Here is a 25,035-nt window from a genome sequence, read left to right on the forward strand (position 1 = left end):
GCGGGCGATGGCGGCGGGCGGCGTGCCGGCCGAGGCCTGCGTGGGGCAGGTGGTGCTGCCGGGGGACGTGCTGCTCCTCCCCGCCCACCCCGACGAAGACGGGGAGCGGCTGCGGCTGGGCGCCAGCGCGGCGCCGCGGGGCCGGCTGCTCTGCGGGCCGGGCCTGAGGCGGTGCGGGGCCGGGCTGCTGGTCACCAAGTGCGGGCTGCTGCGGCACCGCCAGGCGGGCGGCGGCGCGGCGGCGGGCGGCGCCTTCTGGGTGGATTCGCAGCAGAAGCGGGTAGGGGCGCGCGGCGGGGGCGGAGCCTCGGCGCCGGGGCACCATGGCAACGGGGGCGGAGCCTCGGCGCGTCGTCGGGTGGAGGCGGCCGTGAGGCGCCCCGCGGTGCGCGGCCATGTTGCCGCGGCGCAAGGGAGGGGGGAGGTCGTGCGGGCGGCGGGGAGAGAGCTGCCCTGCGTGGCTGTAAACGCACCTGTTTTTCCTCCCTAACCTCTCGCGTCCCGCAACTTGCTTTGCAGTATGTTCCAGTCAAGGGAGATCATGTAATAGGAATAGTGACGGCCAAGGCAGGAGACGTGTTTAAAGTAGACGTGGGTGGAAGTGAGCAAGCATCTCTCTCGTACCTGGCATTTGAAGGTGCAACTAAAAGAAACAGGCCGAATGTACAGGTAATGCTGTATTGGTTATTGATGAAAACACTTTTACGGTATCTCTTAGTCTTGATAGTCATGCTTCTAATAAGCTTTGGTAATTTGTGTTTGTAAAAGTTTTTTTTGATAAACTGTACTGAAAAAGAACGCAGTTTATTTGTAATGGTTTTGTCTTGGCCCTTTGCTGAGATCTTGATGTGATTAGGCTGTAGGTTTTCTTAGTTTTCTGTTTTTAAGAGAACGTGTACTTGTTGCTTTTTTGTTATCTGTCAGATGGCAGGTTTTTAAACTTCCCATAATACTCTCAGCAGCAGATTAAATTCATGCAGTAGTGTGCATCCAGGAGGGCACTCTGAAGTTGAGGTTTTAAAGCCAGCTTTTATGCTGTCTGATACTGGTAGAAAACCATTTTTTGTAACACTACTGTGAAAACAGTTGTGTGGTTTACACGTGCCAGTGTTTCTGCATTCAGCTGCAATACCATCGCTAGAATGTAAAGTGGTCTGTAAAGAGAAATGAAATGGACTAGCATGTTTTTTTTTATAGTCCCGATAAATGATTACAAGAGTGAGTTCCTTAGACTTGACTTTTAACACCCTTAAAGTCTGAAGACGGGAAGGAATTCACGCTTGGTATTTTAGAAGGAGAGAAGTAAAGAGGGATGAAAGAAAATTCCGTACTGAAGTTTCCTTCGCATTTTAGCAGTGATACAGGATAATTTCTCCTAGAAAACGTTGCCTTTAGTGGAAGGAAAAGAATTAAAATTATTAGTATACCAGTTCATTTTTCTGTCACCGCTATTCCAAAACTATTTTGTGTTCTCTTGGGAGGATCTTTACCAAATGAATATTTCTTATAGATGTGGAGCATGTTCTTCTCTAACCCTTTTCACTTTGGGACACTGCTTGTTTCAGGTGGGAGACCTTATTTATGGTCAGTTTCTTGTAGCAAATAAAGACATGGAACCAGAGATGGTCTGTATAGACAGCAGTGGAAGAGCAAGTGGAATGGGAGTAATTGGACAAGATGGCTTTCTCTTTAAAGTTTCCTTAGGTCTAATAAGAAAGTAAGTATTGAGAAAAATGAGTAGTCACTCTTAACATGTAATGTTATAGTCCTAGGTAGGATACCCACAGCTTGTTCCTCCTTGTTTACTCCGAGTGGAGTGAACTATTCAGTAAGCAATGTGCATAATTGTTTTAGTGCATTCATATCAGTTTTACCAAATACAGGATAAATGGATGTCGACCTAGCAGTAGCACATACCTCTTCTTTTACAAGAGGTTTAGATATTGTTCTGTGTTGCATTTTTTGACCTTTTTTAAAAAATTTGGAGAGACGTGCTCTCAAGGCAGTATAGAAAATAAAACCATTGACCTGGAGAAATCAGACATTCAAACTGTGGTTTTAGGTATATATACTAGCTTGGAATTTAAAAATCAGAAATACTTACTGATATTTTTCTGCTTAGTTAGATGGTGGTATCAGTTTGGTTGAAGCTAATTAAACGCATCTGTTCTCATCAGTACAAATAATTTTCCTCTGAAGAGAGGTACATGACACTTTAAGCATTCTGTAGCTAAAAGCACATTAAACAATGTGCAGATGAATGAAAACCCTGCAATTTGTTTGTAAAACTAGCATGTTAATCGAGAAACCATTTCACAAACTTTTTAAGTGACTCCAAAGTTTAGGTTACGTTATGTTAACATAAATACAAGACTTTGTGATTATAAAAGAGTACCAGATGATATGGATAAATGATAACAAAGCTTTCTTTAGGAAAAACAAGATGGAAATGTAAAAAGGGATTGGTCTTCATGTTTTAGTTAGATGTTTCATACCTGTTTTTTGTAAATAATTATTTGCCTGCCGTGTCCCATCAGCAGTCAGTGTGAAGTAACATCATCTGTTTTGCAGCCTCGTGCTTGTTTTCCATATTTTTATCTGTATATGAATGTAAAGACATAGCAGTATATTACAGAATGAGTAAATTACTCTTGGTATGTTTGTGTCTTCCTTGAGAAAGCTTACTGTAGCTAGATGTAAACATAGATGTATTAAGATATTCTTGACGCTTGTCGTCTTCAGTATGGTGTCACTTAATAGAACAAAAATATTCTGCATTTATTGCTGTGTTAGTATTCTGAAGCAGCAGAAGGGAAGTCTTGTTTTGACAGACACATCTTTAACTCTGAGGTCAAATTCATAAATAGCAACACTCAAAAATGTCACTTTGTCAAACAGCATAGTTTTAGAATTTATTAAATTCTAAATTTATTAAATTTATTAAATTCTAAAACTATTATAAAAGTATGAATTCACTGTGAATTTCTCAGATATTACTTCTGAATATAAATAATCAGAAAAATAACTATAAACTCACCAGTGTTGTACTTATTTAAGTGCCCGGATGTTTTATATGAGGGGAAAATTAAGAATTACTGTTTTGGGTGCATATGCAAATTGATCGTCTTAGTTTTTGGAGCTGTTATAACAGCTTCCATAATACCAGTAGTGTGATTTGGTTATTGACTGATAATACGGCAGTGTTTTATCAAATGTGCACATTTATTTTTTCTCTGACTTTTTTTTTTTTAATCTCGGTTACAGACTTTTGGCTCCCAAATGTGAAATAATTCAGGAGTTGTCACAATTGTACCCTTTTGAGCTGGTGCTGGGAATGAATGGAAGAATATGGGTAAAAGCAAAAACAGTTCAACAGACTTTAATCGTAGTAAATATTTTGGAAGCCTGTGAGTATATGACAGCAGAACAGAGAAAACAAGCGCTTGCCAAACTGTCAGGGAATTGACTGAAGAAAACCTTGAGGATTTGTTTCAGATAACTGTTGGGTGGGTTGTTTTTATATGCAGCTTTATATTAAAAACCATTTTTTAAATGAAGTCCTAGACTTTTGTTGTCATTGTTGTTCTCTAGCTCCCTCCTTTATCCATTCACCCGGTTCTGCCTTACTTAGGAACTTTGCTTTTACCCACTCTTGTAATTATGAAAGCTTGTTCGTGGTTATGAATTTTTTTAACTGATGTGGAGGCAGTTTCTAAAAGCTTCCAATAGTTCTGAGTTTTGAGGAGTAACTACTAAGTGTTTCATAAGAAAACAACTGGTCAATTCATGAAATGCATATATTTGCTTTTACTTAGATGAGTATTCTAAAAGAGTATATCTCGTGAAAACATAAGGGAACAGATAAAAACTTACTTTAATAGATTGCATAGAGAGTGAGGTGCCAGAGGCTGCACAGTGAACCAAAAACTAGTTAATTCAAAATTTGAATTTAATTAATTTTTAATTTTTTAATTAATTTTAAATTAATTTAAAATTTGAAGCGAAAATTTGGCAGCATATAATTATATAGCATTTTATGATGCATTTACTTATACTGTTGCACCATTTAGCACTATAGGATGTGTTTCCTTACATACATTCTAAATTTGCTTAATGTAGAATGCCCAGCTATCTTATTTATATTACCTGGTTGTCATGAAAAGCCTTTTTTCCATGCCATTTTAAATACTCAAAGTGGCACACAGTGCAGAGTAGACTGTTTTCAATGCAGTTTTGATGCTTCTGTATATTTGCCTTTGCAAAAATACAAATTACTAGTGTCGGTAGTATTATCACCTGGTGGCAGTGATTTTAGTTATCACCTTTGTCTGCAGATCATTATTCATCTCACTCTGTGAGGACGTCTGTAACAGCTGATGTATCTAACTGACAGTTATTTTTGGAGGATAATGCGGATATAACCTATGGGCAGGGAGGGCTAGACCAGTCCTCACTAGCTGTGAACAGCTTGCAGATAAAATGGAACTGAACAGCGTAAGGGATTGGGATAGTCCCAGAAGTTAATGCATTTTAGTGAGGTCAGGCGAGTAGTGGGCGGTAACTTACTGCAGACAGGTTTCTAACATACAAAAAACAAATAATTGCATTGCTTGTTAATACACACTAAGCAATTAATGGTTTGGGAAAAGTATTTTGCTTGCTTTTCTTTTTCCCTTAGACTGTCAGTCTGGAATAAAGTTTTAGGGAATTGTAATTCCCAGATAAGTAGGATGAAATAAATAGAATAAATGCTAACTAACAACAGATTATTAATAGAATTTTTATCTGAGTCACTGAAGTATGCACGAAGGTCTGTATGTCATCACAAGACCCTTTAAAAGTCCCACTTAAGAATAATGGGGAGGGGCTGCTGAAGGCTACTGAAGGCTCCTGCAAAGAGTTCACTGGCAAGCCATTGCTGTCCCAGCTGCAAAGGAAAGTTCACATAGTAGATCTGACAGCAAAGCAAACAGCAGGCCAGCAGGGATATCCTAAAGACTGCTTTATTGATCTAGCCAGTTCCTAGGGTAACTGAAAGTATCCTGCTGGTCATTTCTTCTAGTCAGGTGCTCTGCATTTATACAGTGACAGAAAGTGACTATTTAGCATTTACAAAATTTGGAAATAGAAATGTAGATGGGAGAGTACCAGAAAATAATTGTAGGGTGGTTAAGGCAAATGATCAGATAATAAGACCCAACCTACCATTGCAGTAGATACCACTTAGAACATTCCCTAAAAGATAGCCTGTCTGCTAGTCCTAAGGAGGTAGTGATTAGGATGTGACTTCAGTTCAAATATTCAGGAAACCTGATGGCTCACTGGAGGTAATAATATACTTACAACAATGCTGTTTGAAATCACATATGCCTCTTTCAGAGATGTATTTTAACTAGAGATTAAATGAAGACCACTGCAGCAGCAATAGCCATGTATTTCTCAATTCTAGACATTTTAGATTAGTTTTGTTTAACTGTGTCGCAGAGTTTCTGAACAGTTTTGCTTCAGCAAAATCAGCATCTGTGGAAAGAGTTATATTAGGCTTCATTGCGTAGTAGTTCACGTGCACGTGGAGGAAATGCAGTGCTAGGAAGGATAAGCTGTCGGTCTATTTTAGTATGTGAATGAATGGTTCGCTTCTGTTATTTTGAGAGAGAAAAGCAAATCACTGATGTAACGTGGGGAATTACTGACACCTCCTTCCGGTGGGAAGAAAGTTTGTGTGCACCCAAGGAACTCCATCAGAGAAGGTAGCTGTTCATAGACATAAACTACTACTGCTCCTGGAGAAGTGGTGTACCCCATGCACCATGGGGATCCACCAGGTTTTGTGGCTCTTAATAAACTGAATAGCTTGATAGCAATAGTTAAATTTTTAAAAAAGGGTACAATTGGAACAAGCCTAAATATCCTCTTTCTTTCAAGAGGAAACAAAATTCTTCATGCTTGCTCTGTTTTGCATCCGAAGTTCAGCCCGTGGTATCTGACTATACTATTTTCTTTGGCATCCCTCTCATTTAGAAATTGTTTCAACTCAGAGCCACTCCTCTGACTCATCTTTAATATGCTTACCTAGGGCTTCCCCTGATTCAAGAAAAACACAACTTTAATAGTTTCCATATGAGTCTAATGATTCCAATTCAGAATTCTCTCAGGATTTCACTTACCCTCTGTGCTTATCATTTAGATACTGCTTATCTGGCTTGGTATGTCTTCAGACATGAGCTTTTATTTTCACCTGTGTCCTTTCCTCCTAACTGAGGTGTTTTTTGTTCATTTTTCATAATCCTTTTATGCCTATAATCTCTCATACTACACATGGAAGAGAGGCTGTAATTTAACAAGGATTTCACTAAGCTTTTTATTTTCTGCTGTTTTCTCAACTTTATTTAGCCAAAGCCCTTGTAGGTCGTCTACATCATTAGCAAAATGCAGGCATAAAAAACCTACACTGTGAGTCATATTTCAGGGGCCTAGCTCTTCTGTTTTCTGCAAATGTTTTTGGGTCACGGTGATTTAAAAAAAAAAATCAGTGGAATGGATTACATCCTGAAAAGTTATGGCTTGAAATGCAATCAGCCTTATGTCTCCCACTTTTACTTGTCTAAGCAGCCTTCCTTGACTCCGAAAAGTCTGAATTTTAAGTATAACCTGCAGGATAAATGCAGAATCCCCAATTTAAAAATGCTGTTTTGGTAGCCCAGCATAGCCAACGGTCACTCTGAAAGTTTTCAACATCGTTAGTGCCCTATTTCATACCACGCGTTATTCTGTCCCACTTTTGGGCTTATTGCCCAAATAGAACCTCAGTTAAAAGTAGCAAACGAAAACGCCCATTAAAATGATGCCTCTTTTTAAATTTAACAATAACATAGCAACTGAGTTTTACCCCATAAGTAATTAGTTTGAGTGGTTAATACAATTTAAAGTTTCTATTTGTCAATAGAAGCAGTGACAAAAATGAAGGTGGATATGAACAAAATGAATATGGAGAAAACTGCTTTATGGCAAATATATTTAAACGCATTAAAAGCGGGCAATATTGGCATTTATTTCTCTTAACTGGAGAAAAGAAAACTATCTATGTTCCTGCTAACTTTGACAAGCTTAACCTTACCAACCAAATATTCAGGCAAAATCTGTTCTGTGTCTTTGTGAACTTCTGTGTTCTGGCTCAGGGACTAAGCCAATATCAAAAAGAGTGACATAGACTTCAGCTTGGTTTTAGGAAGAAAGCATGATGGTGAATTAATTATATATTCTGGTGAAGATTTTGTTGTAGAAAGTCCTTCACGTTGCTATTGAAGGCTCATAAGCACATGTCTCGGGAAACAGAACTTGCAGAATTGGTGCTGTGGACTTGAAATGTATCTTACTGAATGGAATATATTTCTGTCATATTTATTTGCACAATATGCTTCCTTTTAAATTTAAGTCATTACTTACCGTCAGTCATTTAAGATACCGATGACTGTGCATTGGGTGTTTTATTATATTACTTTTCTTTCAAGTTGTCATAATGAAAGTTAACAAAAGAATTAAGTAACAGTTGTAAATTCTAAATGGAAATAGTCTGTATTCCCAAAGATGAGCACTACTTCTTAAAAAGGAGTTCATAGGGAAAGAAATGGAAATCCTACATTGGAGATATGAAATATAGGTTGTGGCCTTGCCTAAGCTGATGTGTTGTATTGAGGCCAAGAATAAATGCCTACATAAAGTACAGCCATGCAGCGCAGAAACAAAGTGTGATAGTAAAACGTTTGTATTTTGCTTTAGCTGAAGAAGATTGCACAGACATACTATTCAGAATAATAAGATTTAGAGTTTAAGGCTATGGTCAGGGCTTGGCTGTAGCTCTCTTGGATGAAAAGTTTACTGTGCCCAACTACTCATTACCACCTTACCGCCAGAAGTTACAGCTGAGGTTTCTGCCAGAATTGCATGTGTATTTGATTCCTAACCAAGTTCTGTCAAAATGACCCAAGGATTCAAGTTTTGATGGTAGGGTGGTTTTGTTTTTCTAACCCAGAATTTTACCCAGAATTTTTTAGCAGAAGAGGTTATGGAATTTCTTGCTTAGTTTTCAAATACTGAGAGTGGCTCATCTGCTGCTAGAAAAGCCTAAATTTGTTAGAGAATTACCCATGCTCTTCCTTAGTGCATGAACAGTGCATTGTGAGGAGCAGCTAAATCAGCAGGCTATTGTAAACCTAATAAATGAGCCACCTCCATGAAAGGCTTTGTATATAATATTTTACAAATATGTTTATACCAGTATTGCTACCCATAGGCAGCCAGCTTGGTGAGATTGTTTGACTGATTCAGTATAGAAACTAGCTATCTCAAGTATAATGTAGGGCACCTTATTTCTATAGTGTTAGTAATACAAGCAGCCTTGTGTTTATTAAGAAGTTGTATAGATTGCAAGATGTAAAGCTACTATACTGAGCTCTATAGCAAGCAATTAAACTTGTCAGCATTGCCTCAACTACTTGAAAGGAAAATGACTATGCTATGTAGCATTTGTGGGCAGTTAACCAGGACTGCTCCCAGAATTACTATTTTCTCTTGATATACCGTTCTCTCAAAAATACAGTGCTATTGTTTTGTCAGTGCTATCAAGGTGGGCGTTTTGGGATGCTCAAAAGCCTGTTTTTTGCTCGTGAGGCCTGAAGCTTCATCACTTAGCCTGTAGCACAGGGCTAAAATAGTCTTTTATAACTCTTCTAACTAGGCCTCAGTGTCTTATCTGCTATGAGAAAACCTTATGAGGGGGAATTAAATACCAATATTGGTAGCAGTGCAGTAAATAGGACAAATAAAAATTATAAAAATAAAAACATGTTTGTTTTTGCTGTAAAAGTAGATGTTTTCCTTAGTAGGTGTTTTTTGGAAGTGACAATAACTACTGGTGTTTTCTCAAGTGTCAGTTTAGTTGTAAACCCTTTTTCTTCTGCCATAGATTCCATCATTCCTTACTGCTGTATTATATAACCTTTGCCACTGCATATGTACCTCACTGCGTCGTAGTTACACGTTGGATTGATTGCACGCTCCTGTTTGTTCCCATGAGAGCCTGCCTTCTTGGGAGCTGACTCCTGTAACTCCCTTGATTCTGAGCCGGTGGCTGGGAGGGTAACATTTGTATGAGGGGCCAAGATTAGTAAGAGTGAAGCATAGTGTATTGGTATGCAGTGTATTGGTATTCATATAGCTGATTGAAGCCAAAACAAAATTAGTAGAAAATGGAGGGAGCTGAATGAGCAATAATTCTGTAAAACACAAGATACCTTAAAGAAAATTTACTTTAGAAGAAAGGTAATATAAAAAGGAGTTCAAAGCAGAGCGTGACTTAAAGATGTTGAAAACTGAAGCATGAACAAAAGGTACAATGACCTTATCAGTTCTTTCCAAACCCTTGGTTACCTATTATATTGTTGTAACTGATAGGCTTTTCTGTGATTCAGTGTTTATTAGGCTACTGCCAAAAGAGATTTTTATAAGCATCCGTATACCAGTTAAGAAGACTTACTAATTCTTTGTTTCCTGTTCTTGCCCAGATGGAGGGTGTTGCACCAATTTGTTCTTGGTGTTTCTCTGTGAACTGCTCATGTGGGTGAAACCAATTTCAAAAGTCCTGTAGATCCTTTGGTTTATTCAGTGACTACTACATCCTGATCTTGTTTAAAATAAATCTAAATTCCTGTGTCTAGGATATCTGCAGACAGACTGGTGCTTCTATGTCCTGAGAATCAAGATGAGGTTGAACACAAGACAGCACCACATGAGTGTGTATGGCCATACAGCTTTCAAAGAGCAGATGACTTTTGCTTGGTCTCTATGAAACCTAGGTTGGTCTGCCTCCGTGTAGATTCCCCTCTAGAAGCACGTGACATGAAAAGTTCAAGCTGTATTTTTCTATGCCCATGTGCATCTAATCTTACTGGCACAATGCAGAAAATCAATCTGGAATTCCTTCTTCAGACATAGGGCCTAGCTCTTAGCCCACCACAATGTTACCTCCTTGCTTTTGAGGTCTCCTGTTTCCTGATAGGAAAGACTGTATGTTTTATATAAGTCAGTTGTCTTAACAACGCCCTTGATCTAAAGCTGATCTATAGAAGCATGATCCAACAAGAAATAGAAGAAATTAACTTCTGCAATAACATGTAGCTTTGTCATTCTGGACATGAGTTGAAAGTTTCGTAACACTAGAATCATGTTGTAGCATAGATACTGATACAGTACATGCTGGGTAAATTATGCACTGGCATGCAAGGGAAATTTAATTAACTGATATACAAACAGTTTGCAGAATAATACTCTTCTTTATAGCTGCCATATAACTGGATTATGAAAACAGGAAGAGAAGGGCTCAAAGTGTTTTTTAAGAGCACTATTAAAAACCTGAGAACTAGAAAATAAACTGTTGGTGCCTGTTGCTCTGTAAAATGTTCTTTGAGTGTGTGTGTCAGGGACTTTATCTATTACTGTCTTTTTCAGCAGGCAAAATATGTGAATAACAGATCTGAATAAGTAAATGGAAAAAACTATTACAAATCTACCTTCACTTCCCAGTCAGCTTTCCTGCCAAAATCTTGCTACCTTTCTAAAGTACTGACAGCAGTGGCAGCCTAATGAGGTCAGACTAATTGCTGCTGGGACTCCACTACACAGCACAGTAGCTTTTTCATGGAAAGTGAGCATGTGTGGAGACTTAAGCAGAAGAGGTTTGCTTCCAGTATTTTCATGATGCAATTTTTCTTAGAGTTCTGTGTCTGCTAAAATTGCACATGCACTCAAGGGATTTCACTGCCTTATAAAATAAAATATTCTTGGATCACATCCAGATGTGTGGGCTCACATTTTTCTGCGTAAAGAACTGCCTCAGAGATTAACTGCTCATTGTTCTTGCCTGATGCCTTGTCATGCACTCCTACTAGGAAAAAGGCATAAAGAAAAACGTGTTTTCATCTTGTTACAGTTTTCTTCCTCAAGAACACTGGCTACCCTTGAGTTTTGAAGTCCTAAATATTTGAAGGCCAGCTGCCAGATTGTTAGAGGTGTAACACGCAGAAATATCATTAAGAAAAAGGTTTGTTTTTTATTTTGTGCACTCACCATGGCAACAAAAATAATGGAGCGACAATTCTACCGTTGCCAAATGTTGACAGTCAAGTCCACAACCATTGTAAGATTCAGAAGGAAGGAACATTGACATCCTGCCATAATGTTGGTTTTGGTAAAATTGCTATGTCACGGTGGCCAAGATGCATATATTCTAATGCTGACTGTATTTCAAAACAATGAGAAAGCCATTTCAATATATTATGTTTCGTGTTCACAGAAAGTGTTCCCACACTAGGTGAGGAGATAATTAAAGTGGAGGTAGTGTTTTCTTTCCTCAGTTCTTTGTGTTTCCCAGAAGGAAGAAAAAAAAAAAAGGCCACCCAAACCCCTGCAGTCCTCCCAGATTCCCCAGCACTTTCAGGTAGTCTGGTAATGCCGTTACTGCCATAAAATTTCCTTATATTCTTTTTTTTAATTGATGATAAACATGTCTGCATGACTTTAGTGTTTATTGCACACTTCTGGAAATCAAATGGATTGTGTACGGATAAAAGCATAGCTGTCGCAAACAATTTTTGGCAAAAAAAGACCCCAAATCTCTTCCCTGCAACTGCTTGAAACCGTGCCATCCTGATGCGCGTTAAGCATACCCGTGTATGGGATACGGTGGGGCTGCCTCTTGCGGGAACGCTGCTGAGTGTTGGGGGCCAGCAGTACGGGAGCGCTGGTGTGCTTGCTGCAGGCCAATCCGTCACTGCGGCCAGTCTGTGATGTGACCTCGTGCGCCGAGGCACTGGTCGGTTTGCCACCTCCGGTGTCCAGGTGATGGTTTCTAGCGAATCCCAGCTAGACGTGGCTTGCTGCCCCTCGTTACGATCCTCGCTAGATCACAACCTTGACAGTGGTGGTGGCCTCCAGTTAGCTGAGAACTTGTGAGATTCCTCAAGAAATTAAGCTTTGTGCTACAGATAAATACACACACCCTTCTTAGAAACTACAAGTAAGGGTAAACGAGGCAGGTCTAATGTGAGTAGCTGGTGACTGCCAGTCAGGAGAGAGAGCAGAAAGGCCACTTGGTTTGGATGGCTTTGGAAGGTGCTGACGAAAGCTGCCTGTCCACCGCTGGGCGTGTAGAGTACCCCCAGCACCAGGAGGGCAGCCAGGTTCCTTCTCCTGTACTGCTGGCCTGTGGTACTGGCCCGACTGTGCTGTCACTGCTGTTCTTTTTAATATTGTAAGTACCAGATTAATGGGAGCCCTCAGGAGGGAGTGCCAAGGTAGCGAAGAGGAGTCCTTAGAGCCCCTGACTGGAGCGGCACCTAACGACCACGAGCAACTGAAAAGCGTGTTTATTAAACGAGGTTGTGACGTGTTATTGGCTGGTTTACCTGAGCAAGTATATTCTGGGGTACGATAGATATGTCAGGGTTTTTACGTGCCTGCCATTAATCGCACTGCTCGAGCGATAAGCTCACTGCGTTCTTGCATTTCAGTCGTTATGTTTTTGCTGCCTTAAATACGTTTAAACGCAGGGGCCTGAAATATATTTCTTTCCCTGCTGAGCCAGGAGCTGATAAAATTCCACTGCGGGGAAAACGGGTGCCGGGAGGGAAGAGAAGGTTTTATCGCTGGGGGACCTTGGCGGCGGCCGATAACCCCCCGCACGGCCGCGCCGGGGGCGGCGCGGAGCAGGGGGCGCCGGTGCAAAGGGCACCGGGCGGCGGCGGCGGCGGGCGCGGAGCCTGCGCGGGGGCGGTGCCAGCGCGCCGCCTGCCCTGCGGCGGCCCCGCGATCGGCGGCGGTGGGGAGGGAGCGGAGCGGAGCGGAGCGGCGGGGCGCGCTGTGAGTGCGGGCGCGGGGGGCGCGGGGGGCGCGGGGGGCGCGGCGGCGGCGGCGGCGGGCGGAGCGCTGCCCCCGGCCCGGCCCGGCCCGGCTCGGCGAGGCCGCACGCTGCCCGCAGGCCTTTTTCCCCAGTCCGAAATGATGCTTGTGGCGGCGCTGGCTTGTCGCGTCCTTGCGGCGGGAGGGCTTTTGAGTCATCCTCGAGTTTTTATCTCGGCGGGGTGCTGCCCTCGCCCTCTAGATTGGGCTAGGAACTTCTGTCTCTTCTCACGTGTTTTTTTTAGTTTTAATAAAGGATTGTTTGGCATAATGTGATGGGCCTGAAAGTTAAAACGCGAGCAAGGCCTACGAATAAAAGCAACAACAACAAACAAACAAAAAACAGGGAAGGATAAATCTCCATTTGAGCTTGAATGTGTCCTAGTTGCTCCTGGGTCTGAGCAGAAGAGACCGCTTGGTGCGTTTGCTACGGCTGCAGTGTCTTCTGTGGCTTGTTGGGGTTTTTTGATGGGCAGTGACTGGTGTTAGTAGTGGGTTTCTTGGTGCTCCTCTTTCTCCCCCACCTTTGCAAACGGCCACAGTACGCAGCTTTCCCGCTCCGGATCCCCAGCAGACTCTGCGAGTTTAGACTGTAGTATCCTCACGTTAAAGGCTTTTTGCAGTTTTGTACTTCTGTACTGCCTCCCATGTGCATGGTATTTCCATTTTTCTGATTGAGCAGAGATTTGAGTTTTCCCAGGTACAAGATCTAGCTGTTTTTTCCCTCTGAAAACGCAGAGTTGGAAGGCTTCCTGAGTTTTGTGCAAGAGCTCTTTGCTTTCTCTTGCTCAGAAGGAAAGGGCAGTTGCAATGTTGGGTTTCTTTAAAACGTTCTCAGAGTGGGGCAGGTCATATGGTTTAACAACAAACTTCCTTCATCCTTTCAAAGGAAGGAGTATGGTTTGCTTGCTTGACACAGCAGCTTTCACTTGAACTAGAACTGAGTGCAGTATTGCACTGCGTTCAGTAATGAAACAAATGCAGACTTGCAACAAAACCAAAGCAGATGACTATTGTTCTTGACCTAAGCAATGATGTGCTGCAGAATCTTTACAATGACAAAAAAAGAAGAAAAAGGAAAAAAAAGAAATCCTTCATGCTACGAGAACTACTTGCGTTCATGACTTCCAAAATGCTAGGAGGCTTTTGAAGTGGTGTATTGATTTTGGTATTCATGGGATGACTGCGGTTGGGAGGGACCTCTGAAAGCTCTCGAGTCCCACCTTCACTTAAAGCAGGGCCAACTTTGAAGTTAGATCAGGTTGTTATATTTCATCACCCTGAAGGGTATGTAAAACCTCATCAAGTCTTGCTGCGTGTCACCAGATCATTGTGAATTGTAAATATCCTTTCTAAGAGAATTAGGTACTTGTAATCTGATGACTCATTTCTGGGGGGAATGTCTCATAAAAAATAATCAGCTCAGTTTGTGTTTGGGGTGTGCAAGTCATGACAAAGCTCTGGAAGATTTTTAGGCTCAATGTGGAATGTCTTGGGGAAGTTGGAAGAGGGAAGGGAGAGAAGGGAAGGCAAGGCAAAGCAATGGTCAAAACCAACTGATGAACGAAAATTTCAGACTGGGGGGTATGTGCTACTGCCATCCCACTTGTGAAAGTGCTCACTGCCATTTTCCACTTTTGCTCTGCAGTACTCTTAGGCTAAGTATGTAACCGATTCCGTGTGCTACCGTGACTTTTATTGACAGTTGAAAACACAGGCTTTCCAGCGGTTTTTTTTTGAAACAGATGTGATGTCTCCTGTTTACACTGACAAAATAAATGTTTAAGGATAGCTATGCTCTTAGTTACATTTTTTTCCAGTTGTGGGTGGGAGAGAAATGAGATAGCTAGAAAACCATGTTTTAGTTGGTCTTCTTGACATGAAGTGAAGACCATCAAATGGCATTTACAGAAGAATTAAGACTAAGCTTTTTAAAGTACTGGGTAGCTGAGTACTGACAAACCATAAAACAACTCACTACCATCTTGGGGTCTTGTGGTCACCAGAAAAAGATGTTTTTCCTATTTTTATTTGTTTGTTTGTTTTTCATTTCAGCCTGTTCTCTATAAATAGAAGTGATCACTCACTTTTGGAGGTTTGAAGGAGCGGAGAATTTAGCAGAGATGAGAGCTTGCAAATGTGGTAGTTCCAGAGAAAATAATGCTCGTTAGTGAAAGGATGTTATCAGTAAAGCTGGTAACCTAGTGTATAAACACGGGGTTAGTTCAGGCAGTCTTTCACCAGTGCAGCTCACTACATTGAAACTGTTTTTCAACATTGCGATGACTTCTTAATTGCTTCCAGAGTTGTGTACATTGTTTTGGCATGCGGTGGTGGAGAGGTTGGAAATAGAATGGACTGAAACATAGGGAAAATATTTATTGTACAAATGCACAGTTCTACAGAAAAACATGCAGAACTTAAGGTTCAGTGCCATGTTCTCAAGCTTCATGAATGTTTTCCATAGTTCCTGCTCCCTATACCTCCTCCCCCCACACGAAGAGGGTAAGCATGTGTTTAGTTTAAAAAAAAAAAAAGTTGACTAATTAAGATACCTTTAAAACAATCCTGCTATGGATTGGGCAGCTGCTCTTTCATAACTCCCCTGGGGGGAGCCTGTGGCATGTATTGCTCAAAAGCGCTGGGAGCCGCGTTCTGACTGCAAGCAAAGGTTGCGGCACTGGCCTCCTGCCTAGCCCTGCCCCTGGCTGCCAGCGCTGCCGCGCTCGCTCGCCCGGCTCTCCCCACTGCTCCCACGGGCAGGACGCGCGCCGGCTGCCTCACGTCAATGGGCCGGCTGCATGGGTGCTGGTGAGTGCACTGACCCTCGTGGCGAAGGGTTGCGGGATGCTACGTGGTGTCTCTTGTTGTGTATATATCATTTGGTGTTTAGAAGTTCATAGGCTTTGATCAAAAAGCAGTAGCGTTTGTGTTTTAAGGAGGGGTGCGGAGCTGGGGTTTTGTTTTTTTCTTTTTTTTTTGAGCTTCAGATTGCCTTAATAAACAGCACCTAAAAAGAAATGAAGCTGCTAGTTGCAAATGCTCTGCTGTTTTCTCTTTAGTCTCTTCACTTGCAATTCAATGAGCCAGATGTGTCAGGCTCAGCCTATGTCTGTAGTGAGTGTTTGAATAATCTTGGCTGCTGTTTCCCGCATGTATTGTTCACAGTGGCTCACTGTATGGCGTTTGCTTAGCAGGGGAAGAATTTCAGTACCACTGCGCAGAACTGCTTCTTTCATGCCCCTATTTATTTAAATAGCAGAAGATTCATACTTTTGAGCAGTTTTCTGGCACTCAACAGCAACCAAAGAATCCCGTTAAACTGAAGAGTTTTGTTGACTAAGCTTCCCGATCTGCTATCAGCACTAAAACTGAACGGGTGTGAAAAATTAGAGTGGTGCTGGCTTGCAGCGATGCTAATAATAATACTACTACTAATAAAAAGCTATGTGAGAACTTGTTCATTAATTAGTCAAAACTTTGCAACGTTTTGGTAGACAAACTAAATGCACCTGGGATTAATACTTGGTTTTTGCCCCCCTCTCCTCTTGTAACTAAGAATTAGGAGAAAAACAGGTCTGGACCAGACAAGACTCAAGCCTGAAGAATAGCTGGATAATAGCTGGAAGGGAACAGAGCCTTTTAGGTATGCCAGAGGAGATTTTAAGCCTTAACACAAGGATATTGCTACATTACAGCAATCCATTTCAAGTTACATTTTGGTCATTCCAAAGGCTGGGATCAGGATGGTCTCTGATATGAGTCAGAAGCAGATATCAAAAAATTGTCATCATGATATGACTTTGTGTTTAAAAAGTATGTAGAGAAAGCAGATAATGACAAGGAATTTCCCTCTGTTAGACAAAAGCAGGGAAACTGGGTAGATTCTGTTCTCTTATCTGCATTATGTTTATGTAAACCGACCTTGTTTCCTGTTCAGGTTCTTGGATTACGCATGTTTCTAGCTACTAAGATACTGTCTTCCTTGGCACTAAATGTGGTGCTAGAAGAACAAGACAATATTTTTTTCAAAAATTTTCCAACTATTTCTGCAGATGGGTGGTTGGCTGTATTTGCTCATCAGTAGTATTCTGGAGCTAGTTTCAAGGATGGAAGTGGAAAGGGATTTCCTCCCTGAAAGTTCAGGGCAATGTGGCTCTGGCACAAAAGCTAGCAGCTACTACTAGCTTTTGCCTTCTGAATTCTAACAACAGTTGGTTGTGGAGATAAAGAATGCATATGTCCATGGTGTGTTGCCAGTCATAGTTCAAAAAAGTTATTTTTTCCTGTATATATGAAAAAAAAAAAACTCTTGTACAAAAGTATAGACAGATGACAATACCAAAATAGCATATCAAGGAACAAGGTTTTGCAGATGGCTCTGGAAAAAATTCAGTTCTTAATGTTGCCTAATCCAAAAGTTGGGTGACTGGGCAAATCTATGGCCCTTTGTAACACATAATTGTTGTGATGTAGATGCACAGTGACTTTTTTTGCTGCCAAAACTCCAGTGACTCTTATACCAATTATTGCTGACAGCTGGATCTTGAAATCTGTCCATTATGCAGGGCTAAGCTTGCTTTCCTGCATCCTCATAACTGATACTACCTCACAGGCATGTAGCTGTCAGCCCTCTCCAGGCTTGTGAAACAAGCACAAGGGGCAGGACAGGGCTTTGGGAGCTTTCTGGGGGGAGCATGGCTGGTGATTAATAAAACTGCTACTGAACTAGAGTCACTGGTCACAACAAGCAGTATTAAGACTTGAGCCTGCATGTTGCTTCCATTGCAATGTTATCTGCTCTGACTGGTGGGTGTGAGTTAAAGTGGTTTGTTCCTGATGGGATTTCTGCAAGATCTGCTTTAGTGCAAGTGGAAACTGCCCAGCATACAGAAAGTGCTGTCTGTAATTTTGGATCACTGTGCCTAATAAAATGGTTGAAAGTCTACATTATTTTTGTCTGTAGGGATGAATGCTGCTCAGATTTTGGCTCCATGCCTGTCTTGGTTCTAATGTGGAACTGTAAGGAAAAATATTGCCTGCTACACTGAATACACACACACACACACACACACACACACACACACACACACATACTTTTTTTGAGTCTTCTGCAGTGTATTTGTAAAATTCACTATGTATTGCAAATTTGAAAAAAATAACTTTTACTCTACGAACACGGCTTTTTTTGAAAGAAACCACTGTCTTTAGTGTAATAATTCATGGTATTGGCTAACAGGGAGGTCGTCTTGTTAGAGGCTCTGTATTATATGCATCTACTTCTATCACCTTCCTCCCCATTGTATCTGAGCGCTTAAGTCATGAATGTTTTCATCAGTCCAGCAGCAGAAAAAGGTAAGAATATCCTGTGGTATTCTTGATGTAGGTCAGGAGCAGAACTGGAAAGTAATCTACATCATCTTCCCAGTTTCCAGTTCAGTGCAGAGGTATACTGATCATCTCCAGTCAACCCAACAAGGTCCACTTACTGTGTGGATTTAGTTGTTGTTGTAATCCAGTTCCTCCTTGTCTGCCTTCATCAATGTTCAATAGTTACAACTGCTTTCTTCTTTTACTTTCTAGAAATGTCCTTCCTGCCTGACAACGGGCTCTTCACTATGGGCATGTGGTCTGTTGGCCTTGGAGCCATTGGTGCAGCTATAACAGGGATCGTCCTTGCTAACACTGACTTATTTTTGTCCAAGCCAGAGAAGGCTACACTGGAGTTTTTAGAGGAGATAGAGCTAAAAACTTTGGTACCAGGTAAGATTCTGGACATTTGAGCCCTCATTCTTTGATGGTTGAGTTTATTTAAGAACCTCTGTAAGACTAGGGTTGGAAACTCTGAAGAAGAGTGAAGTATGTTTAGAAGGACTAATTTTCCCTCTATGAGGGTTATCTATAAGGGAGACAGAATTTCATGCAGACCGCACTGGCTGTCTCAAGGATTTTTCTTAGTCTTTCCCAGTTATAGGAAGTAATTGGGTGTCCTTGATAAGAGATGATTCTGCTAAAGGAACAGCCACTAAAACTGATATTTCTGAAAGGTCCTTGTTTTAAATAGAAATACAGTTGGTGAAATATGACACACTCCTAAAAATCAATAAAGCAATTCATACCCTGTTATGCATATAAAAATTTATCTGATAGCACTTTATTTGGATGTGGAATTCTCTGCAATGCTTTGTGTTCTTCCTTAAAGCATTAATCACTCTAGGGAAGAGTGGCTAGTGTTATTGTTTATGCTGTTTCTCCTGTATAAACAGAACAAAGAACGTTCAAAGCGGGTGAACTATGGAAGAAGAATGGTGCAGTGATCATGGCAGTGCGAAGACCTGGATGATTTTTGTGCAGAGAGGTACTTGGTGGGCTTGGGGGTTAATGAGGAAGAGTTGAGCTCTACTTACATAGTTCCCCTTTCGATAAAGGCAAGGGGTGAATAGGACAGTCATCAAATACATCTGAAGTATCTGAAAGATCTTGTTTCCTAGCCCAAACTGGATTCCAGCTAACAACATATTTAGTTTTATTTTTCTTTGCAACTGGTCTAGGTCCTGAGCATTTTCCTACTGAAGGCAATTGATATTTGATTTTTACATCTGCCAGGGATTTCTACATCTGCCCATGATAATTTGGGATGGAGACTACACAAATCCAATTGGTAGTGACTCACATGAGCTAGCTGTATTCCATATGTTCAAAATAAAACTCTGTGAGCCAGGTAGTGTCTGGTCAAAAGCAGCCCAAAATTGGACTGCTAGAAATCCATCAGACAAAGCTTATCAGCAAAACTCTGCAGAGAGGTGAGCATAAAGCAGACTCCCTCACTCTTCTGGGTGCCGGATGGAAGGCAGGAATGTAAGGAGTCAGAAGACAAGGAGAACGTGTTACAGAAACTCACTGATGCAAACTGTTACTGCTCCATAACAAGGTGGGCTGGGAAGCAAAGTTTGATCCCTAAGTTAGCATTGGGCTTCTTGGGTGCGGGTGGGAAGAGACCCTTAAAATATGATTTGAACGTAAAATATCCCTGGGAACAGCCATAATTTGTACCTTGGGGAAAAATAGCTATTACCTTGTTATTCACTACTCCATAATACGCAGTAATTAATATTGCAGTCACTTAATTAAGTGATCTGTTCCCAGGCAGGAAGAGAATGTGCTACCTACCTGTCTGACTGCCTTTTGGATACAGTCAGACAGGAATTCATTAATGGTTTTTTGTAAGGCTAGCTTCCTAAGTAGCAGTAAAGAGTCTATTGGAATGAAATATTTCTTTCAGGAAAAAAATGGAGAGGAAGAAATTTAATTTTCAGCATCTTACTTGTGGTTCAAAACCAAATATTTAATAGAGGTAGTCACTCTACTGTTCATCTAATTACGACAAAGAATTATTCTGTATTTTAATGGTGAAAATGTTTGAAAAGCTTTTAAAATGTCTAAACTGAAGTTATTTTGGATTGTTAAATCCTCAAATATTCTTGTGGGTTGACTCCTTCCCCTCGTCCAAGGAGCAGTCGCCTTTTATTGTCCGTTAATGTTTCTCTGCAGTAGGAAAGTTGCTCCTGTCCCAGCTGTTGCTGGTTCTGAGCTGGTGGAATGCTTCAATACAGGCGACTTACTGTGTCTGTCGATCTGTGAGCAGTAGGTTTTTATTTTTCTACAAGAGACAAAGTACGCTTGGTTCCCACTGTCTCACACCTTGTTGAAGTACGTTATTGTTGAAAGCACCAGGAAAGAATATATGCTTCCATGGCCACAGCGATGGGGTTGGAAAGTGGCCATTTTACCTCATAGACCACCAAGCTAATATCGGTGGTGGGGAAGTTTCCATTATCCACTACAAGGGATGTCACAAATCCTCCTGAAATTACAGCTTTGCACCCTTGAGAATTGATGCCGGTAGACTTAAGAAATATGGAATCTTTTATCTCTGTCTTCTGTATCCTACACCATCAGATTTTTTTTATTATTATTTAAGATTAGTCCTGTTGAACACAGTCAAGCTTCTACTTCTCAGAGTTTGGATCCAGCCATGCAGTGATCCAGTACACTAGCCATTGTGAAAGCGCCGTGGGCTTGCCAAATGTTGTAGGTGAAACTGAATTCAAGCAGTCTAATGTAGCAGAAGAACCATAGTTGACCTATGAAACGGACAAACTGAGATAGGAATTGTTCTTTTGGGTTGTGCCTGCCTTGGTGGAGAATGCAAGTATTCTGCTAGGGTTTGCTTGTTTATTTTTTACAAAAGCAAGAAAAACAAACAGTTTCATTGATTAGATGAAATGGTCAGCGCCCCCTTTTACCTATCCCAATGAGAAGGCAAGTAACTGTACAGCTGTTATGGTGCGCAGTAATTTCCCCACAAAAAGAGGTTACATTGCTTCTGTTAGTGTATCATTTTAAAATAGCAGTAAAGAAAAACAAGTTGGGTCTAGTCCCAGGATGCTGTTTGAAGTCTAATCTCTTGAGAATTTTAAAATGCAAGTATGTGCTTACTTCATTCCTGCTCTCTCCCCTCCCAAAAGCCAAGCATTAGACATAATCCCCAACTGCTGCTAATCACGGTTAGATGGTATCCCTATCTCTGGATAGGGTATCCCTTTCTGGTCTTACAGGGGACCCCACAGCACTAGCCTTTCTCAGACATGGAGACTGTTATGCCACAATACAGATTTTTTTTAAATTGATTGTGAGAGTTGTGAACTTAAAAAATAAAAAACAAAAACAGGACAAAATTGTGGTTAAAATCTTTTAAAGAAGATGATAAAGCATTTTGTTCAGGGAAAACTGAAAATAATGGGCAGATCTATATAAACAGAAAGGAAAGGAAAGATCTAATAAACCACGATCCTTCAAGGCTCACATTCACTACTCACTGGTTGCTTATGATGCTGATTCATCCTTTTCCATTTCCTTTTGGAAAAATCATCCGTATTGGAATGCTGCTTTTACCCTTTCACCTGTTGATGTCTTTCTCTAATGTCTTTTCTCTTACCTGTTAGCTTCTATGTGCGTGCTACCTGTACTCAGTAAATTCTAGATACCTAGCGAGCTTTTGAGTTAAGGCATTTCAGTTACCTGACGGAGAGCGTTCATGTAAACTACGTCCATTTTTGTGTGTCTCTGGAGTTCTTTGTGGGAGTTTTGTCCGGTAAAAAGGACCTTTCTCCATTTAAGGTGAGAAGAGACATATTTACCGTGTACACTCTTTGAATTATTGGAAACTTCGGAGGCCTCATGGTCTGAACAAACTGGAGCAGTTGGGTTTCCATCAGGAGAACAAAAAAGCCAACAGCTGAGTGGTGATGCCTTATACCCATACACACCAGAAAAGCAGCCTTGTGTCTGGAATACTGAAGATGTGTAAAGAAATTCTCTGATCACTTTCACTGAATGATCTTGGAAGGAAAATGCATTTTCACTCCATTACCTATTCTAGATTTGTATAGCATGCTCTGGCATAGAGCCCTCAAAGTGCTTTGCAAAAAGGCTGATAATGATGTAATTTTACTTGGAAGAAAAGGATGTGAAATTCTGGCCTGGCAAAGTTAAATGATATGCAGGCAGTGTCTTTCACTGTCCTGTAAACACTTACAAACAGTCGAAGTCCTAGCACAGGTGAGGTAAATCTATAGCTTTGTGTTAAAACTATGTTTTCTCCAGGATTTTACTATTATCAGGTAAATGCTCAAAAATTCTTCATCAATAAACCTGATGAAGTTCTACCTAGGCGCAGAGCTAGCTTGAGTACCTGATCTACAGGTCTATTTCTGCTTTGCATCTCAAACTAGAATTTACCTATATTTCTGACACTCGGAAATTCAAGATGAAACTTTCTAACTTCCATCCATTGCCTGAAATGTTTTGGGTTTTTTTTTCCCTTTCTTAGGAGGCTTCTGAGCTCTCCTCTCTGAAACCTCAGCTGTCTAAGTTGGGTGTGCCTCTCTATGCTGTTGTGAAAGAGAAGATAGGGACTGAAGTGGAGGATTTTCAGCATTATTTCAAAGGAGAAATCTTTCTGGATGAAAAGGTATAATGAAGTCAGTGTTATATCTCTTTTTGTTTAAAAAAAAGCTGATGGACATTCTCTTTGAAGAGCTTGTGTAATATAGATAGAATGTGGTCTGAATGGAAAAGGATTTAGTAGCACTGTAGTTTAAGAAGTTAATAAGCTTTGCTTTTCTATATATAGCATACGCTTACAAGCTGTTCTGTAGCTGTGCACTAATAACATGTTGTTACAGGATTATTCTTCCCCTCCCCTTTAATAGGTAAACAGTATGACCTCTTAATATTTATTCCTTGCTTCCACTGGCTCAGTGATTTGCTAATGTTTATGATGTGTGAGCCAAGGTCTAAAGATGGAAGGCATAATTAATTCATCATGTACAGCCCAAATTGCAGTGATGTGGCTGGTCCCAGCGCACAGCCATATGCTGTATTGCCAGTCTCATGTCTTAGAAAACCTTGGGCCTGCTTAACTCCTTAAATCAAAAGGGAGGTTTAGAAATCATTTGGCTTCTGAAGGAAAAAGAATACCTAATATTTAAAAGCAACTGGAAAGAGCTTTTGTTTTCCTTCCCCACGCTGCATGTTTGAAAGAAACAGGCTGATTTAAAAAAAAATAAGGCTGATAGTTGCAAGACTTGGCACTGCTGTATCTCTTTACCAGCATTTTTACTGCCCTGCTGCTGCTGCTTCTTCAAAAAAGCCATTTATCCCAAAGCACCCTTGTTGTCAGCAGCATGGATGTAGACGTATACAATACTAAGATACCTGTGGATCAGATTAAAAAACATATGAATGGTAGCAATAACAATGCAGAAAGTAAGGCTGTGGCTGTGTGGAAAGTAAGTTGTCCTGTCAAGTGTTCTAGAGATCGGTTCAGGTGCGATTTATTTTCAGCTCCCTGTCTATTCAGCTTTTCTGGTTGGAGCCCTTCTTGGATATATATACATACATATATATATACACACACATATATATATAGGGTTGGCTGGTTTCCTGAATTTAATCTGAGAGGAAAATCCTTTTAATTTGCTTTATTTGTTTGTTTGCTTGCTGAGAGTTTCCTGTTTCACTGCAGAAAGGCTTCTATGGTCCTCGCAGACGAAAAATGATCATGTCAGGCTTCTTCCGCTTTGGAGTCTGGCAGAATTTCTTCCGTGCTTGGAAAAATGGATTTAGTGGTAACCTGGAAGGAGAAGGATTCACCCTGGGAGGAGTATATGTGATTGGGGCAGGAAGACAGGTACTGCAGGCCTTTTAGGAGGCTTTCATGTCTCCTGCGAGCGCAAAGGCTTCTTCTGTGGAGTTGTTTTGTTGTTGATCGTTTGAACTCCTTCTGCTGTGGGGAGACTAGGATTTGTGTATGAATTTCCCTTTTTGTCTCTGACTAGGGCGTTCTACTGGAGCATCGTGAGAAGGAATTTGGAGACAAAGTCAGCCTTCCATCTGTTCTTGAAGCTGCTGAGAAGATAAAACCACAAGCTTCATAAGCTGAAGTTAGTTGCACGTGTTTCTGATCACAGCTTGAAATGTAGAATGCATCTATTTTTTGAACATGCAGTTTAATTGCTTCTTAACTCTTTAGTGGTCAATGCAGTGGAAAGATCCTCTATTCAAATGTAATAACTAATGAAAACCCTTCTGGATTTTTTTGTTACTTTGTTGCCCTTCAGGTAGTCAGAATTTCAACTTGTCTTTTGGATCTGACTGTATTAATGAAAGGCTGTGTCTAAAATCTGACATAGCCTAGATGTTTTCAGTCAGAGACAGTCAACTGAAACCTGTCTATCTAGGGGAGCAAAACCCTGCTAATGCTGGAGTAACTTAGTATCAACCGAGGTTGAAGGATAATAAAACTTTGTGTAAATGACATGTCGTTGCTTTTCACTTGTTCATGAACCTGTTAAACACATTTATGTTTCTAGGAAACTAAATTCTCTCAGCCTAGGTTATTCTGAGATTCTGCATTCGAGACGTTGCCACTGTATGCACTGAGTTGGTTTCATGGTAATTAACTTCTAGCTCTGGGTCTTTCATTCTTTGTGTGATTCACTGTAAGGAAGATTAAAG

General features: G+C 40.9%; 1 protein-coding gene across 8 annotated transcripts; it reads left to right on the top strand.

Annotated features, from left to right (window-relative positions):
• On the top strand, positions 1-24,835 carry PRXL2A (peroxiredoxin like 2A). 8 transcript variants are annotated; one of them, XM_068950604.1, is made up of 7 exons: positions 140-280; positions 520-669; positions 18,538-18,717; positions 19,221-19,312; positions 22,847-22,987; positions 24,044-24,208; positions 24,357-24,835. In XM_068950604.1, the coding sequence occupies exons 3-7, from the start codon at positions 18,540-18,542 to the stop codon at positions 24,453-24,455; spliced, it is 675 nt and encodes a 224-aa protein (XP_068806705.1). In that variant the 5' UTR covers positions 140-280; positions 520-669; positions 18,538-18,539; the 3' UTR covers positions 24,456-24,835. The 8 variants fall into 8 exon arrangements, with proteins under 8 accessions (XP_068806700.1, XP_068806705.1, XP_068806703.1 ...); XM_068950603.1 differs by lacking the exon at positions 140-280 and adding an exon at positions 1,566-1,717 and having other exon boundaries at positions 381-669; XM_068950605.1 differs by lacking the exons at positions 140-280; positions 520-669 and adding exons at positions 12,823-12,915; positions 16,514-16,600.
• The last annotated feature ends 200 nt before the right edge of the window (positions 24,836-25,035 follow it).

This window comes from Struthio camelus, chromosome 7 (assembly GCF_040807025.1).
Source record: "Struthio camelus isolate bStrCam1 chromosome 7, bStrCam1.hap1, whole genome shotgun sequence".
Taxonomy (NCBI): domain Eukaryota; kingdom Metazoa; phylum Chordata; class Aves; order Struthioniformes; family Struthionidae; genus Struthio; species Struthio camelus.